This window comes from Leptodactylus fuscus, chromosome 4, assembly GCF_031893055.1.
Source record: "Leptodactylus fuscus isolate aLepFus1 chromosome 4, aLepFus1.hap2, whole genome shotgun sequence".
NCBI classification, from domain to species: Eukaryota; Metazoa; Chordata; class Amphibia; order Anura; family Leptodactylidae; genus Leptodactylus; species Leptodactylus fuscus.
The window spans coordinates 161331929-161352109 of NC_134268.1; the positions used below are offsets into that span (position 1 = coordinate 161331929).

At 42.3% G+C, this 20181-nt stretch overlaps 1 protein-coding gene across 1 annotated transcript in view; it reads right to left on the bottom strand.

The window, feature by feature from the left end:
- NEK11 (NIMA related kinase 11) overlaps window positions 1–20181 on the bottom strand; it is a 171500-nt gene that overhangs the window by 41382 nt on the left and 109937 nt on the right. The window contains exon 13 of the mRNA XM_075271296.1: window positions 6542–6681. Within this exon, the coding sequence (XP_075127397.1) occupies window positions 6542–6681 (140 nt within the window). The remainder of the gene's footprint in view (window positions 1–6541; window positions 6682–20181) is intronic.

Below are 20181 nucleotides of genomic sequence, written 5' to 3' on the forward strand. Positions count from 1 at the left end.
TCTTAATAGATGATATGACTATATGCAGGGTAGCTAATCTCATATGGATCTTCAGTATACAGATAGTATTAAACAAAAAGAAATCTATATAAATATATGTATGCATAAGGAAATATATCTTTGTACCATGTTAGCCAGTGGATATGAAATATAAAAAATTGAGAGTCTTCAGTAGTTGATACCTTTTTTAATGGCTAACTTAAAAGATGACGGATTGCAAGCTTTTGAGGCTCTAGGCCTCTTCCTCAGGCATAGTGTAAACACAATTTGTGAAGGATGCATATTTATGCAAAAAGAGACACATAGGAATAGAATGTTTGGTGGGAGAGTAGATGGTAATTGGTACAAACAAGTAGACAAATCATCAGTTCACAAGGACCTTATCAGTTCAAAGAGTGGTCTTTATGGCTAACTTTGATTAGTGATGTGATGGCTTGTTCCTGTAGAAGGACATAAACCCGTGTGACAGTTTCAAGACCCCCTGGAGTATGTCAAACAAACTGGTCAGAAACTTAGAATGCGGATGAATTCACACCGCAACGCGATTACAGAGCAGAGAATGGACCTCCCCATTCCAGAACACTTTTGCAATAAAGATCATAACATCATCAATTACATGAACATTTTGGTTTTAAGGGGAAACTTCAAATCCAAAAACAACAGAAAAATGTATGAATATAAGATAATGAATTTGACACACTGCATGGGGGCTTGAATCTGTTACATGGGTTTATGTCCTTCTACAGGAACAAGCCATCACATCACTAATCAAAATGATTCCATACAGGGTTGTTGTGATATAGTGTCTACTCATAACTCATGGCTCCTATTGGGTGTTGATAACCAGAGCGACCAGATTAATATACAGATAACAATACAGATGACATCTCCAGATAAGAGGAAAGTGCCCTCTAGGAGATGGATAGTACCACACATGACTTCCACAACGGGGAATAGACAGCTTTTATCACACAGTTATAATAAAGAAAACGGTTCTTAGAATTGCCTAAAGGTAATTCCCAATAACAGCTGTTGGAAGGGAAGACAGAGACAGTGAGCCCTAAACCTAGGCCCAGTTCGTGTCCCTACCTATTTGCCGCAACAGTCCTAATGACAGGGACAACTGGACAACAAACCCTACTCTAGATAAGTGAGACACAGAACAGGACATGACAACTCACAACAGAAGATGAGTCATCAAGCCAAAGGTCAAACCAGAGAGACAAAGCAGTACCAAATCACAATCCAAAAGAACAGTCAAAAAAGCCAAAAAGCAGCGTTAAAAATATAAAATACAATATAAGAGCAAGGGAAACGCACAATACAATAGCCAACAACCATGTGTGGGCTTATGGCTAGTTTAATTAAGTCCAGAACCCGCCCCAGGTTTGACTGGCAGATAAGCTGTCAATCACAAGCACACAAATGTTAACCTTAACAGTGCCAAAACAGAATGACATGAATCCGGGAGCAGGTAATCATGAGTGGACACACCTCCTATGCCGTACAATGAGGACAGAGGATGGCACAGGAGTTGAAATAGGTGAGGATGTAACAACAGTGGTTGAGCAGCCTTCCTGACATTATACATATGGTCTCTCAGGGCAGGTTTACATCTGCGCCCCAATGCTCCAATTTCTCATATTTTTATTTTGTTGTCTGTTTGTCCTGTTTATCAGTTTTGAGTTTTATCTGTGTACATGCATGCTGCTCAGTAGTTTTATGCCAGAGTCCTTGTCCTGTTTTTATGTTTTTTCCGGCCAGGTGTGTTTTATCTGTGGCTGTCTGTCTCCTGCTTTCTGTTCCCTATCTAATTTTAGACTTTTCACTTGTCTATCCTGATTTTAGTCTTTACCACCTCAAGAGGTAGCAGTTTGGTGGACTCCCAGATCTCCGTATCAGGGTTAAAAGGTGAAGAATGGGGAGTCTGCTGGGATATTGCCCTTAGAGGTGGTCCTAAAGCAAACCAGTTTGGTAGCACGGTGGTCCCACAATCCACTGCTGTGACATTGTGATATGTCAAGCCAAGGGGAAATGTAAGGAAGGACAAATCTTTACACTGTGACATTCATTTGAAATGCATGGACAGCGGGAGACACTGACCAGCAGGGTGGGAACTCGTTTTTACAAGGCAGTTTTGCACAGTACAGTGTACTTAACATTTTTAAGCAGTAAGCAAAAAGTTATGTTGAATTTTATTATGCTACGGGTGATAAAACTTGTTATTACATTTATGTGGGACATATGGACGGTCTGTTTTCCAATAAATGTACAAACTATTATCTCTATTAATAGTATTTTTGGTACTATTCCGTTATCGGGCCAGCAGCAGCGCAGTTCAGCAGCAGCTTTCGGGACAGCAGTTCAGCAGCGGGAATTACAATGACATCCGAGGACTGCTGGCCCGATGCTTGTGCCCAGTAACCAGTACATCGATGACCCCCCTCCCCCATCCTTCTCCTCCTGCCAGTGCTGCCCCCCAGCTCTCCTTACATCTTCCCCGTACCCTCTCCCCGCCACACGACTAGGCCTCACCTCAGCGCTAGTACCGAGACCGAAAGGAAAGACACCGGGGCTCAATCCAGGCCCTGACAAGAAACACGCCGACTATAGGAACGGTGAGCTACAGCGAGCCGGAGGGACAAACTTTCTGCAGCGTCCGGCGGCTATCTAGTAGCATTCATTGCTCAAGATTTACGGTGAGGCCTATTACAGGGAGAGGGTACGGGGCAGATGTAAGAAGAGCTGGGGGGCAGCACTGGAAGGAAGAGGAGGATGAGGGCATCGATCGATGTACTGCCTACTACACACAAGCACGGCCTCTATCATCGGGCCAGCATCGGCTTAGTCATGTGGCGGGGAGAGGGTACGGGGTAGATGTAAGGAGAGCTGGGGGGCAGCACTGGAAGGAGGAGGAGATGGAGGGGGGGTCATTGATGTACTGGCTACTGGGCACAAGCATCGGGCCAGCAGTCCTCGGATGTCATTGTAATTCCCGCTGCTGAACTGAACTGCTGTCCCGAAAGCTGGTGCTGAAATGCGCTGCTGCTGGCCCGATAACGGAATAGTACCGTATTTTTATGTCTACTATTAGAATTTTGGCTAACAAGTTGCAAACCATTCAATGTGATAAATATGCTATAACAGATGATGTCTGGAGGGGGTTAATATTTTTCACAGCAAGGTATGTATGGGGCATAAGGCATGATTCAGTGGACTATCCAAGTGTTTCAAGCATCTTGTGTCATCTATCTTTCTTATTCTAGCACAAGCAATATATTCAGAGGACATAAATAGGTCATGGTCAAGATTCTCCCCTTCTAGCTGCCATCCCAATACACTACTTTACAGTATGCTTGGTGACATCACTCATCTGACAATCTATTTTAGTTTTATGTCTAACAGTCAGCAGTCACATTTATCAGGACAGAATAGACAAGAGATAGCTTTTATATCAGCAGAGATGTAAATATAAGCAACCTCTGTTGGTGTCAGTCCATGTAAGCGTATCACTATGGTAATATCTGTTCACGGTTGTACAGTCTGACCTATTTCTTAGCATGATTTTATTATTGTTAGCAGCACCTGGACTACGGCCATTCTTACTTATGCACATTTAAGGTTACCATATGGGAGGTATAAGGGGTACTGCTACAAAACGCCAGTCATTTGGCAGGAGAGATGCAAAAGATGTTTAATATTTAGTATTTTAGAATATAGTAGCAGTACTAAATATATATCACATAGACTCCCATTATATTCACACTAAGCTCTGGGTCTTACTGGCTTCTGCACCTTATATCCATTATTATGATCATCATTCAATCAATAATGCAGCTACCCATTCCCTACAACTGGCAAAACTTAACAGATTGTGGAAGGGACATTTAAAGGGATTCTCTCATTTTTAAGAACACATCTCACATACTTTAGACTTTATTAGAGGACCAAAGTGGACTGTGACTACAATAGCACCATTAGTTACTCTGGAGGTCCTAACACGTCTACACATTATACAGTCCAATGATTTAAAAAAACTGAACACATTTTAACAGATTTCTGCACTGATGGTAGAAGATCAGAGGGGACCCAGCAGGGAAAATCCTATATCCATTCTTTAATAGTTTCTGAGCATGAGGTTTTGAAAACCCCCTCCACATGTATTGTCCTGTATGTATATTGACAAAGATTTGTAATTCCAATATCCATCTGAACGTGACCCACCTCCATACTCAACAAAAGACATCTGAGAAGAAAATATGTTGCACAATTATATGTGCAGTTTATTTACCTATTGTGTAGGGTCTGGCTCTGGGGGAAGAGACGTATGGAAAGGTACATACAATGGGCTTCAATTACTCATTGAAGGTTGTACTAAAGCTTCCTATTTCAACTCAGGATGAGAGTCTGAGAAATGTGTTTCTGGAGGCAGAAGACAATGACTGGAGGAATGGTATTAACATGAAACAGATATGGGGAGTTGTAAGGTCATCCAAAAACAGCGCCTGTCCACGGGTTGTGTGTGTATCGCATCTCAGCCACATTCACGTTACTAAAGCTAAGCCTCATTACCAGACACAACCCAAGGACAGGTCAATTATATTCCTTTATGTATAGTGATACCCACTGTTGTTTTTTAAGCTGTTTGGAGCTAGAAATGATGCAGTTTTCAATGACAGGGTTTAATGAATGTTTTATTCTTTCCTTTCCAGAGCGCTCTGTTTAGTGTGAACATAGGGATTGTACTCCTTCTATGCAGGCCTTGACCCTGCAAAATGCAGATATCAAATAAAACATCACAGAACCATGGCTGTGTCACTTGAACAGCAGATTCACCGAAGCTCTTAAAGGGGTTGTTCCATAACAAGGATCCTATCTATACTGCTAGGTTATGTGGATATATGTGGACTTTTCCTAAATACATTGCTTTATCAAAACTGCTTGGTTTGGCTGCTATCTTAATTTATTCACTTCATTGTTTACATGCGTTTCTATGACCACAGGGCCATTCTGAGCTTATCTGCTCAGTCCCCAAGTGATGTAGCTGCCTGCTCTCAGGGGGGGAGGGAGGGGCTGAGTGCACGGCAGCAGCTCTGAGCTGTGTATGTCTCTGCCAGAGACAAGCAGCGGAGCTCCTCATTTAGAGGAAGGAGGAGGTGAGTGCTCCAGTATTTCTGAGCTCTTATCTCCTGCTCTTCCACTTATCAGTTGGTTTAATTGATTTTGGCTGATAAGGGCTGAGATAGGGAGTCCAGTACCTCTGTATGTATTACAAACTGACTCAAATCCAGCTCTGCTACATCAGCCTCTACATCAGCTTCATACTGTGGTAATTCATTTACAACCAATCCCTTATTACTGACTGCAGACATAGCAGATAGCAGAGCAAGTGAAATCCTGCCCACCAATGCGCTGAGAAAACCAGGAAGTGAAGAGAGCACACAGCCTGCAGGTTGGTGAACAAGTGTGATGGGAATACCTCTTTAAAGAGTAGTTCTCCTATGGGTTGAAGTAGTAGTTGCCCCCACAATCAGCTTGCCCATTTCACAGCAAGATCTAATAATATAATAGGATTATACTTTGTAGCAAGTATCTTTAGTTATACTGTAATGCCAGTGGTATGTGCCTGCCAACATATTGCCTCTCCCACAAGGTTACCTTCAGTACACACTGTGTGGTTTGCACTTCTCCACACTACCATTACTTCCTGTGGATACAGCTGCTGGATCTAACCATGGGATGTGTACATGTACCAACATGGCCTGCGGGAGCTCCAGTAATCTTTCCACAGCCGATCTGTCAGTTTGTATATAATAGAGTCTTACTAGGCAAACTTTGTTTCCTAGCACCCCGCTAAAGTATTACTGTATGCTGACGGCTTCTACTGGGTTCTAACCTCGGAGTGTTACCTGAACTTGTCCTGTCTTCTGACATTTACTCTGATGTGACACCTAGTCCTGACCCCAGCCTGTTCTTGATCATCAAACCTATACTGCCAGCCCAGGTCTACAAAAAAAGTCTGCTTGCTCAAAGTCTATGCCTGGACACTGAACACACATGCACAATATAAAGTGGGATTTCCAGTGATCTTTTTAATTTTTTTTTCAACTAAACAAAGTTTATTGTAATCATCACGTACACAATATAACAATATACTGTACTGTATTATATTAAAGTAGATCTGTTATATCACCAGTACACGGGTGACACTAAAGAGCACATCCACATGGGACATAAATCTACCAGAAAATAATCAGCAGCGCTATCAGAATGAGTTCAAAGCAGATTTGTCACAGATTTTACCTTGCTCACTAAAAAAGTAGAAATACTTAGTATGTATTGACTTGCTGAGAATATAAAATCTGCAGCACACAGAATTTTTCCAGTACATAGATAAGGTATGGTAAATTCTCATGCACTTTGATGCAAGGTAGGGGTTTGAACATCAGTGCCCTGTCTGATACCAAGTAGAAACAAGCAGAAGTCTGAATTTAGAGCATTTGTTCAGCTTACATAGCAAAAAAAAAAAATGTACTCAAACCTGCTGATATGTCTTCTGAGTCCTCTGTGTCTCTTCGTCATAGTCTTCTTCCTCTATGGAATTTACGTCGCTCTCTTCTGAGCAAGATTCAAAGCCATCCTCGTAATACTCTTCTGCTACTTGCGGGTCTTCAGGAATATCTTCAAAATAAAAATACATGTTATAAAATATATACGAGGTAGTAAATATCCATAATGATAAATGGAAGCATAGTTACTAACAGATGTATTATAGCATATGTAAATTCATACAGTACATGACATACTGCACTTGAACCTGCCGATCACTTAGTTATTGGAGGTGGTTGAGCTCACATACAAAGAGGAAGAAGATGGATGAGACAGGAAATTACTTCTATTCCTAAACTCCTCCCTACAGAAACACACTAAGCACTATATACCCCTAAAGCAGAATATACACTGATATACTCTTAAAGATGAACCAGTCTGTATAAATCTACACAAATACTGCACAAAGAAGAAACTGCGGGAGTTATTGGTTCCCCCATCCCAAAGTCATGTCCCCCTTTGTTGATGGCTCCGGGGGTGTCTTAGTTATTGGAGGTGGTTGAGCTCACATACTGTGGTTATGGTGCAGCAACATTTTATATTCACCATAGAATGGTATATGAGTGGAGGCAGAATGAGGCCTTATTCACACATAAGTGATTCTGTCCTTGTACCATCAGACAGCACAAGGACCCCTTGAATTCTTTATGTGTATACAAATATATTTCCACAAAACTATGCAAAATTTCAGTCTGTTCTTTGCACAGAAAACACAAATTTATGTTAAAAAAAATAAATCACAGGCAGTCAGTAGTGGATTATAATATGGCCTGTTTGGCAGCCACCTCAGGCCCAAGGCTCCTGGGTAGCCCACGTCACCCAAATATCTCACCAACTTTAACCAGTCTACGCCACTTTCAAGTTGTCTACAGTGGCAGCAGAATTTTACATGTTCCTGTAAATAAACTTACAACTACTCTATAAATCAAGGCGCAGCATCACACTGTGAGAGGGAGCCTGATGCTGTTTCATGGGGATGTCCCTTCTGCAGTACCCGGTGGCTATTAAAAATAAAGTTGCCTATAGCTACACCCATCTGATTCCTGGGCTTGGTAGAACCCAGGGTGCATGTTGTATGTTTTTCATTAACAATGTAAAAACCCAACCTAACACTGGGAATTTTTAGAATGAACTTTCCTATGAATGTTCATTCAGTTGATAATAAGCTTATTTAAAAAGACTCAGAAAACTTTTGCCTGGTCAGGGCCAAGAATCCTTATACACTGCAGGGCCCATGGTAGTCTTATTCCGCTCCTGTTATATTGGAATTACAGATGTATCCCCAAATTCTCTCCAGTTTGTTTAAAGGGATCCTATCATTTTAATTCAATTTTTTCTGCCTATCCTACTTTTAGATGTCTTCTCCGGGCCACCATTCAGTTAAAGGGGTATTACCAACTGGCTTGTTCAGCAACCTGCATGCTGTGTGCTCTCTTCACTTCCTGGTTTTCTCGGTGCATTGGTGGGCGGAGTTTCACTTGCTCTGCTACCTCTCCTTCATAGCAGTATGTTTGCAGTCAGTAAACTGATGTAGCGGAGCTGGATTTGATTGCAATAAACTCGTTTTAGGTCTGTGTTTACATACAGAGGTAAAGGACTCCCTATCTCAGCCCTTATCAGCCAAATTCAATGAAACTGACTGATAACTGGGGAAGAGCCAAAGATAATGAGCTCAGAAATACTAGCAGGAGTGCTCACCTTCCTCCTCCCCTATCTGAGAGCAGGAGCTCCATTACTTGTCTGTGGCAGAGACACAAACAGCTCAGAAAAACAGACTCAGCTCCTCCCCCCCACTCCCTGAAAGCAGGCAGCTAAGTCACTTGTGGACCGAGCAGATAAGATCAACACCAGGCCCGTGATTATGGTAATACAGTATAAACAATTAAGTGAATAAATTAAGATAGCAGCCAAACAAAGCAGTTTTGATGAAGCAATGTATTTAGGAAAAGTCTTAAATCCACATACATTAGCAGTATAGATAGGATCCTTGAGATGGAACAACCCCTTTAAAATCCCGTTTTTTGGTGGTATGCTAATGAGTTTTCTCGCAGCACTGGGGGCAGTCTCCAGCGCTCAAACAGCACTGGGGGCGTCCCCAATGCTACAGGAGAACTCTCTAGCTCCGCCTCCATCTTCTTCATGAACGGGGTCCTCACGTGTCTTCTTCCGGGGGTTGGCTTCAAACTTCTAGGCCTCGGGCCTAGCACAAAGCCTACTGCGCATGCCCGCTGACCACAAGTAAATGGCCACTTACACAGTATAAAATTGAGTATACATGATAGGATCCCTTTAAGGTATGCTAACCAAAGCTTGACAAAATCCTTAATCCTTAACAATATCCTTGAAAGGCAGTAGTTCACATGTTTCCCCAAAGAGTGACCATAAAAGAGAGACAATTAGGCCGGTCAGTAAGTCACTTTGAGTTATCTTAATGTTATTTTTAGAAAAACTTCTTAAGTTGTGTTAAGGGGACAGGTAAAGCATACCTCCCAACCGTCCCGATTTCCGCGGGACAGTCACTATTTGGGTGACATGTCCCGCGGTCCCGGTTGGAGGGAGGTATGTCCCGATTTCAACTCAGATCTGCGTCCAGAGGAAGCAGATCTGAGTTGAACACATATGCGGCTGAAGCAAGGAGCTGACACAGGTCAGCTCCCCGCTGGGCGCCTCTCTCGCTGACACATGCTGCTGAAGGAAGGAGCTGACACAGGTCAGCTCCTCGCTTCAGCCGCATATGTGTCAGCGAGAGAGACACGCAGCGGCGAAGCGAGGAGCTGACCTGTGTCAGCTCTTTCCTTCAGCCGCATGTGTCAGCGAGAGAGACACGCAGCGGCGAAGCGAGGAGCTGACCTGTGTCAGCTCCTTCCTTCAACCGCATGTGTCAGCAAGAGAGGCGCAGAGAGCGGTGAGGGAGCGGAGGAGAAGGTAAGTTTAATGTGGAGGTGGAACGTGAATCTGGGGGCAGATGAAGGAGAGGACGGCATGACACTGGGGGCAGAGATATGGGGACATGAATCTGGGGGCAGAGATGGAGAGGACATGAATCTGGGGCAGAGATGTGGAGACATGAATCTGGGGGCAGAGATGGGGGACATGAATCTGGGGGCAGAGATGGGGGACATGAATCTGGGGGCAGAGATGTGGAGACATGAATCTGGGGGCAGAGATGGGGGACATGAATCTGGGGGCAGAGATGGAGGGACATGAATCTGGGGGCAAAGATGGAGGGGACATGAATCTGGGGGCAGAGATGGGGGACATGAATCTGGGGGCAGAGATGGGGGACATGAATCTGGGGGCAGATATGGGGGACATGAATCTGGGGGCAGAGATGGAGGGGGGCATGAATCTGGGGGCAGAGATGGGGGGGCATGAATCTGGGGGCAGAGATGGGGGACATGAATCTGGGGGCAGAGATGGAGGGGGGACATGAATCTGGGGGCAGAGATGGAGGGACATGAATCTGGGGACAGAGATGGAGGGGACATGAAACTGGCGGCAGAGATATGGGGACATGAATCTGGGGGCAGAGATGGAAGGGGGACATGAAACTGGGGGCAGATGAAGGGTGTATATGAAACTGGGGGAGAGATAGAGGGGGGACATATAATTTACGGGTGACTGTAGGAGGATTATACTGGGTGCGGGCACATGAAAAATCAACGAGTGGGCGGAGTCAACACAAAAGTGGGTGGGGCTAAATTTGCAGCGGCGCGCTACGCGCACCGCACATTTTGTCCCTCTTTCGGTTCTTCAGAAGTTGGGAGGTATGGGTAAAGAAGGACACATATGCACATGTAGGTATGTGAGGAAAAGTAGAAAAATGGACACCTGTTGTTTCATTTGACTTATATGACTTATAAATTATTATTTTGAAGGTTTTCCCTCTGCATGCTGTATCTTGAATTTGTACCTCTCCATGAGCTGGTGGGTAGGGCTTTGCTGCCATATTGTGCAAACAGAAAGTAGAAGAGAATCTGCTCTCTCACTTGAAAATAGCCCCAGAATCATGCAGAACATACACAGAGATGAACTGACTTGTACTGATCTGAGCAGAAAGCTCCAATGTAGCTCCAGCACCACTCTAAGCCCTTTTCTGTTACAATGCTCAGTAAGTATTCTCACTGCAGCAAGACTCACTACTGTTGCTTTAAGGTGCCATGGTCACATGTGAAGCTTTCATCAACTCTTCAGTTATTCAGAGTTCTGAGACACTGAACCAGTTAGCAGCTGAGAAGGGGTAATTAATGTCTGTTCAGATCTTCCCATGTGACTGCTATTAATTCATTGTTATTAGATAAGTTTTCAGGTACCATGCTCCATTTGCCATGAGGTACCAGAATCGTGGAAAATCACAAAATGTGACTCCTATTTTGGAACGTAGCCCCCCTCAAAGAGTTTATCAAGGGGTATAGTGAATCCTTACATGTGTTTTACAGAATTCGGCCGTGAAAATGGAAAACACTATTTTTTCTTCTAAGTTCAATTTTTGCATTCCCACAAGGGAAAATGTGAAAGATTATAGTTAGAGACTGTTAGTGACTAAATGTCTCCTACGCTATATTCACTGATGTAGTCTGCAGAGCCCTGCATAGAACCGATACCTACCACTATATGTTCACACTATAGTGATAATACCCATATAACTGGGTCGGGGGCCCACTTGGATATGTTCGTTCCTCCTGTGCTGTATGTAATAACCCCAGAGGTCCTGGGAGAATAGAATGGTTATCCTACACTTAAATATAGTTTTATCTATGGTATCTGCTCTTTAGTCTTTGCATACAGAGTTACATACTGTACACTGATTGAGCAAGGTCCACATATGATGAAATATACAGTATATTACTTTGTGCTACTGTGTGCTCTATGCCATAGATACACTCTATAGACAGAATCAAGTAGATTTTCTTGCAGTAGCTGCAGGTGACATAGAATTACTGTGTGATAAATAGCTTTAATTTCCCCTTTACCCCTAAGTCAGGCTCATAATAAACGTGGTAATATACTGAGCTTCCTACAGACCTAGATGGCAATGTGGAATATATTTGAGGAATTATTCGGCACTTGCATCTGTTCACGATCACACAGCCTGTAGGTAACCATCAAATGTGTCAAGTAAAAGAATTGCAAGAGTTTAGATTAACAACTTTTCACATCCTAAATCAGATAGAAGCCTTTGATATGTACTGCAGGGTGGCAGGATGAGCGGATTTCAAAGATTCACTTATTGAGGAGACTCTGAAGGAAGAAAATTATTTTTAGCATAAATCACATTTTACTAAATATTTGTTTTCTGAAGATTGTTTTATATGCCTTTAAAATAGGTTACTCTTAAGTCGTAAACAAGTTTTCTTATTTTATTGTCATTTTTAGCTACAAAATAGAAAAAAAAGATGTTTATAGCATCCATCACATCACTTATTATGTGCCATTTTATGACCTTAGGTAAACCAGAATTTAAAGCAGAGAAGCAAATACGATAACGTGTATAGGTACTGTATATAAAACAGACAGCAGCGGTCCAAGCACAGTACAGAAGTTTGACTCTCAGTATGATGACAATGGCACATATTTGCAACATGCGTTTCTCACCAAGGGACTTGAAGTATAGGGAGAATTGGGGTTAGTGGCTGCCCTACTGGTGCTCACCCCCAACAGTTGTTGCATAGGAAGTCAATTACCCTATCAGTATATTGGAGGAAACCCACATACCATAAGCTACATGCAGATGTTGGCCTTGGTCAAATTCAAACCCAGGCCCTCTGTGCTACAAGGCAACAGTGCTCACCACTAAGCTACCATGTTGACCATAACATAAGCCAATTTAATCATGGGGGTTAACTCAGTTTGGTTCACCTCCACTCAACTCAGTTCTGGTACTGTGTTGTTTGTTAGTCCTTTACGTGCACCCCGTCATGTTGCTGGTTGTCACTGTGGTGATGGATGAGACCAGCTGAGCAGTGTTTTGACATGAACTTTTGGTACTGCCTTTTGCAGTGGAATAGAGGCTAAAAGAGTAGGAAATACAGAGGGAATTACATATGAACATGAATAATAATAATGATTATAATAGGTAGATCTGGGTTCCATGCCTTCTCGCTACTATGGAATAGGCCAAAAACTCATTCAAGCCTGTGATCTTTATAATATGGCTTCAAAATTTGGACTTATCCTTGCCTTGGTCTTCACTTGTCAAATGCAAGAGATGTTCTTTAAGTCATGGTCTTGCTTCATTAGCATCAACCAGTCCTGTGTAATAAGTGCTGCCACCTCTACCAGATGTTCCAATTTTGGACTTATCCTTTCCTTGGTCTTCACTTGTCAAACGCAAGAGATGTTCTTTAAGTCATGGTCTTGCTTCATTAGCATCAACCAGTCCTGTGTAATAAGCGCTGCCACCTCTACCAGATGTTCACCTCTTTTTACCTCTTCTTGAAGCTCCAGACACAGATTCTGGATACTGTTGTTTTCAATTCAACTAAAAAAATTCTCTCCCATTCCTCACCATTTCAGCCCAAAGCAATTGGTGAGAGACTTCTTGCTTTGACATAGACACAGTTTATAAAAAAAAACCAGCCATTTATGAAGGAGTCAGAGTTAAAACTGGAGCCATAGTTGCAGTGCAGTAAAATATAAAAATCAGAGACAGAGCTAGAGTCAAAAATTTGACTTACCAGCTCCACAGCCCTGTATGGAGAACTTTTTGAAGGTTCTGTTCGCATATCATTGTGGGGCACATTCCGAATTTAAGGAATACATGCCAAAAGTATTGATATTTTGACTGTAAAGTAAAGTGTTGTCTACTATATTTCCCCATACTGATAAATTAGGTAAGAAAATATACTGCACGCTATACTGTACTTTTTTTTTTTTTTTTTAACAATCGTAGCTCATGGGAGGAAAATGTCATTGTATTATTATTACAACTTATATTACAACATATATTATATCTCCAATAGGAGGAAAAAATTGCAGTAAAATATAAGAATCAGAGACAGAGCTGGAGTCGAAAGTTTGGCCCTGTATTGAGGACCCTTTTTGAAGGGTCTATTCGCATATCATTGTAGGGGCACATTCAGAATTTAAAGTGGCCCTTCCATGTCCTCAGGCACATTCGGTTTTATGTATTGCTACAAAGCTGAGCTGAATTCAGCGCACTGTCGGGTTTCCAGTTATGTTCCCTATGGCTTGAGATATCGGTGCCGTTACCGCTGTCTGCACACTGTCAGAAGGGCGTAGCTGACAGTCTAGCTAGGCTGTGAAGAACGCCCCTCCAGATAGTACTCGTCCATAGCCCTGTACTGTCAGAGATGACGCTGAGTTATGAAGAACGCCCCCCAGAACTAATCTATGGACAAGTACTGTTAGGGAAAGGGGGTCTTCCTCACAGTTTATCATCATCGCTGGGCAGTAAGGAACGCCTCCTCTGACAGTACAGAGCTATGGATGAGTAGTATCAGGGAGGCGTTCCTCACAGCCCAACTAGACTGTCAGAAACGCCCTTCTGACAGTGAGCAGATATTGGTAATGGCACCGATATCTCAAGCCCCCGGGGAACATAATGGAAAAGCCAAATTCAGTGCACTTTTGGCTTACTAGTGGCATATAAAACCGCATGTGCTCGAGGACATGAAAGGTCCTCTTTAAGGAGTACATGATAAACATATTTATATTTTAGACTGTCCATTTTTTTACAATGGTAGATCATGGGAAGCAAATATCATTGTTTCACTATGGTACAACTTTTTAAAAGACATTATATCTCCAACAGGGGAAAAAACTCAGTTTTGTGCTGAATAATAAACCATACTGCCAATTACAGTCACTGAAATAAAGTTATAAAATGCAGTCTAGCTATCTTTCATCGTACAGTTAACATAAATGAATCCAATGAGGATGATTTCCTTGACATGAATAGGCCAGGATTCCACTTCACTATCTATAGGCACGGCTGATATTCCTCTATCATTATAACACTTTATTTTGACGTCTCTTTGCTGCAAAGCTTTCTAAATGACTAATGAAATGAAATCAGTGGTAAGATTCTACATCTGGCAATAGGAAGAACGCATTGTAATTCAGAACGGATTCTAACAGTAAGTCAGCTGTAGATTTTACATAATGCATTTCTCTTCCTTTTTTTATTCTCTGTTTCTTTATATTGGAGCGTCTAAATGAAATTATGCATGGTTGCATAAATAAATTGAACATTTAGTCACGAATGGCTTGTTGTGCATGCCTAGAAAATGAGGCTTCGGCGGTTGTACTGTCTACATTGCAAGTAAACACAGCAACAAGATTACCGAAATGGAGAAAGCCACTCTAGCGATAATGGCTTCTCATTTCTAGTGTCTACACTGCTTTTTACTCTCATTCATGTTCTGTACTCTGGCTTTTCTCTCTTTTAGCCTGATCTCTTCTAACAGATAATTGGCAATCAGCGGATATAATACAGCACATATGTCAAAGGCTGAAACTGTAAACCCACACATGGGGGTAGTCGCCAGTCTCGCACGCCATTAAGATGCTGAATAAATATTTCTTCCCATTTACTTAATGTATGTAATAGTATTCCACCAGGATTCTCCCAGAAACAACTGTATGTAAATCATTTATTACAAGTAAGTCACATTACATACATAATCATGAACAGTCATTTGTGGACGGCAGGAAGATTACGAACCCTTTCAGAACAAGCAGTTTACCTGCTACCCCCTGATGCTCTGCAGTAATAAAGTTAATACCGTATATACTTTTCTCAAGGATCTGATTTCTTTTCACACAGAGAGACCATTAAAATATAGACGGCAACTGCGCGATATTTCATAACCAACAGGCTTTGTTATGGTTCTAAATTCTTTAGTAAGAACAGTGTTTTGTACACATGCTGTATATATTTGTTTCCATTTCAATTCAATATATATTTTTTTTACAATTTAAAGGGAATCTGTCGTCAATAGAGATGAGCGAACAGTAAAATGTTCGAGGTTCGATATTCGTTTCGAGTAACCCCTCAATATTCGACTACTCGAATCGAATATCGAACCCTATTATAGTCTATGGGGGGAAAATGCTCGTTTCAGGGGTAGGCAACATTCGATCAAATTATACTTACCAAGTCCACAAGTGAGGGTCGGGCTGGATCCAACGAGTAGTCTTCTCCTTGCAACGTTCCCGCGGCGTCTTCCGGCTCTTCAGTCACTCTGCCAGGCATCGGGCCTGGGCAGAGCCGACTGCGCATGCCCGCACTACAAGCGGACATGCGCAGTCGGCTCTGCCCAGGCCCGATGCCTGTCAGAGTGAATGAAAAGCTGGAAGACGCCGCGGGGAAGCTGCACGGAGAAGACTTCTAAAGGTAGGAGAAGATCCAGCGTTGATTGGCCGACTGTATAGCATTCGGCCAATCAATGCTGGTTCTGCATCGAACTTTTACATTCGAATAGCGAGTGGTACTCGATCGAGTACGAGTATTTCGAATACCGTAGTATTCTATCGAATACCTACTCGATCGAGTACTACTCGCTCATCTCTAGTCGTCAGCAATCCCCAATCTGCCGTGTAGGGTTGTGTCAAACATACCTTTGATTCCCTAAGGGCGTGTTCATTATGGACAAAATTTGCTTTCTATTAATATACAAAGGAGGATGGAAGTGCAATGGGATGTCTCTTCAGTGCCATGATGGTCTGTCTCCCCAGCAATAATTCCGCTCTACACTGGCCTGAGTTTGGATATTCCTGCTCTCTCTCTATCACCCCTCTCCTAGCCTCATATGCAGAGAGGTGACTCAGGGAAAGGGGTAAAGGTCTGACCCCCTGGGCTAGATGGATGGTTTTAGACTGACGCCGGGAGGAGGTAATGCTGAGAAACCAAAGACTTGCAGCGCCACGTTGCACTTCCAGCCTCATTTACATATTACTAAATAATAAATTTTATCCACAAAAAAATCTGTCTTTGGGAGACACAAAGGTAAGTTCAACATGTTTGCCAAACACGATAACTTGGGAATGTATTAAATTTACAGTTGCCGCAAACTTGAAAAGATCACTAGCTTTTCAGATAACAGTCTTATTTCATAGTGTATGTGATTCTGTACCAAAATATCATGCACTTTATATACAAAATGCTGTCTCAATACTTTCTTTAGACTAAGGCCCCGCATAGCAAAGCAAAAAAACAAAAAAATGCCGTGGAAAGGCATCATGTTTTTACCACAGCATTTTTCATTGTGATTTCACAGATTTTTTATTTGCCCCTATTATACCTATACAAAAAACTAAACTATGGCTAAGGCCCCATGTTGTGGAAAATCAGTTTTTTTGCTGTTGCAGCTATTGCTACACTTGTTCTGAACCAAAGCCAGGAGTGACTTTAACGGAACAGAGAAGAATAAGTGCTTCCTATACATTTCCCATTCCTTCACTAGCCACTACTAGCACTGGCTCAGAAAAACGCAACAAAATGTGCAACAAAAAAGCAGCATTTCTGCAACATATGGCTTTATCCTTAAAGTTGCCTGCCATTACATGTCTTCATTCTTGATAATTTGCTGTTCAATAGGGGAGGTCCAGCTTAAGAAACTAGAAGGCTCAAGAGGGAAACAAATTGTGGGGATAACGTCTATCCTTAGGGAGAGACCACCTTCTCAGGTGTGTGGAGACTTATAGCCATAGTTGCTCCACTGCAAAGGAACATGGGAAGAATATGCAAATCTGTCTCCCAAGATGTAAACAGGGAGACAGTGCCTCTGTTATGCAAGGGTTGCTTGCTATAGAGGGCAGCATAACAGAGGCACTGTCTCCCTGTTTACATCTTGGGAGACAGATTTGCATATTCTTCCCATGAGGGAAACAGAGTGAGTGGAGTGGGGAGGGGTAGGTCTCTCTTCACAGCCCCTAAACTTTCTACATAGCTTTTCCTGCCTATACACTGTACAGAGATGAGTCTGTAGCTTCTAATGACTTACAATGAATGTAAGGACATTCTATATAATGCTAGCTACATCTCACAGCTTTTCCTGGTTATACTCAGATCTCGCTTTTTCTGTATCGGGGTCACAACTTATGATGTTCTATCGGACTTTTCTTGCTTATATGTTTGCTATTTTATTTCACTGTTATTTTAGTGATTTACTGTATATACTCAAGTATAAGCCCACCCGAATATAAGCCGAGGCCCCTAATTTTACCACAAAAAACTGGGAAAACTTATTGACTCGAGTATAAGCCTAGGGGGGAAATGCAGCAGCTACTGGAAAATTTCAAAAATTAAAATGGTGGGAGTTTTTGGGTGAAGTAGTTGCTGGGTGCTGGGGAAGGGGAGGGGATGTTTTGGTTGTCTGTCTGCCCCTTCCCTGAGCTTGAGGACTGGGATTTTTATTCCCCCACTTGGAATTCAGCATGGCTGAATATAGGGTATCTGCAGTGCTCCTATTAACACCTTCCCGACGGAACAGGAGCACTGCAGATCCCCTATATTCAGTAGACCGGGCACTTTCAGACACAGGGATACCTAATGTGTATGTGTTTCAAAGTCATTTTCTACTTTTATATGTATTCTAGGGAAAGGAGTGATTTAGAACTTTTATTTATTTTATTTTCTTCTTATTTTCTTAAAGCTTTTTTTCCCCCACTATTTTATGGGAGATTCTATACACTCCACTGCGGTTGGACATTTTTTTGTGCTCGACTCGAGTATAAGCCGAGGGGGGCTTTTTCAGCACAAAAACTGTGCTGAAAAACTCGGCTTATACTCGAGTATATACGGTATTTAGTTATTTTGTGATATCTAGTGGTACATTTATGTATACATCTCTAAGAGGAACCGCGCAAATGAGTTCAAGAACAGAGAATTATTATCTAGAATTGTTAGTTCATGATGATTATCATTATTTAGTAAAATAAAATCAGACATGTCCTCTTTAACCGGTTAAGGACCGCCGTACGTAAATTTACAGCCTGCGGTCCAGGTACCTAAAGACCGGACTATTGTAAAAATACGTCCTGTCTTTAGGTACCTATTTCGCGGGGGGATGGGTGCGGGGAGGACGGGGGTTAGGTGTTACTAACACCTAACCCCTTCCTCAATAACGTCCAGTCGGAACTGAGTCCGACTGGACGTTTTAACCCTTTCGATCGCGCCGTGAAACATCACGGCGCGATCGAAAGGCATCCGCCGACAATTGAATCTGATCGGCACCCCCCGCGGCGAGATCGGAGGGTGCCGATAGCAGTAAAAGGTAGTCTGGGGTCTGGCCAGTGACCCCAGACTGCCCGGAGCCCCCACATACCTGGTGATCCTGCCAGGACCTTCTGATGTCAGGCTGTGCGTCTACACATCCTGACATCCTGCTACGGAATGCCATGTGGGACACCTGCATGCTGTGTCTCACATGGCATTCTATATCAGCAAAGTATTGCTGATTGAAGTGTCCTAAATGGACACATGAAAAAGTAAAAAAAAATGTAAAAAAAAAATAAAATGAAGTGTATGAAAAAAATTAATAAAGTTATAAAGCCCAAAAATCCCTTTTTCTCAATAGAAAATGAATTATATAAAAAAAGAACTAAAAAGTAATAAAAACAATGCATATTTGGTATTGTCGCGTCCGTAACAATCTGTACAATAAAACTGAAATAATATTTAATGTACACGGCGAACGCCGGAAAAAAAAAACGGAAAAAACTCGCTGGAAGTAATGATTTTTCGCCATCTCACCATACAAAATATGCTATAAAAAGTGATCAAAAAGTCATATGCATCCGACAACAGTACCAATAAAAAGCGCAGGTTGTCCCGCAAAAAACAAGCCCTCAACCAACTCTGTCAACCGAAAAATAAAAATGTTACGCCTCTTAGAAGATGCGATGCAAAAAACATTGATTTATGTCCCCAAATGTGTTTTTCCTCTGCAGAACTAGTAACACATAAAAAAATACTATAAATGAGGTATCGCCGTAACCGTACCGACCTGCAGAATAAAGGGAACATGTTACTTATACTGTACGCTGCATGGTGTAAAATTAAAAAAGTAAAACTCAATGCCAGGATTGATTTTTTTTTTTTAAATCCAGCAAAAAAGGGTTAATAAAATGTATTCAATAAGATGTAGACACCCAAAAATGGTGTCATTACGAAATGCATCTCATCCCGCAAAGAATAAGCCCTTATATGGGCGCGTCACCAGAAAAATAAAGAAAATATAGCATCTCACAATGTGAAGACAAAAACCCTCAAAAATCGCCAAATTATTAAAACACAACTGGGTGCGTCATGTAGGGAATATATAAGCTGTGTGAGCGGATATCAGGGGACACCCCAGATTTACAGCTTATGAGGGAACAGACACCAGAAGTGACCCCTAAAGTGACCCCCAGAGTGACTCCCCCAATCATAGGAGCTACGGGGACATAGTAGGGAATTTGGTGTCTGCAATGTCCTCCGCACCTCTTATATATTCCCTCTTCGCCATCCGCTGTGCAGTCACGTCCGGGATACTAATACTCACTACACCCCCTGATAAATTCTTTGAGGGGTGCAGTTTTCAAAATGGGGTCACTCCTGGTACCCCA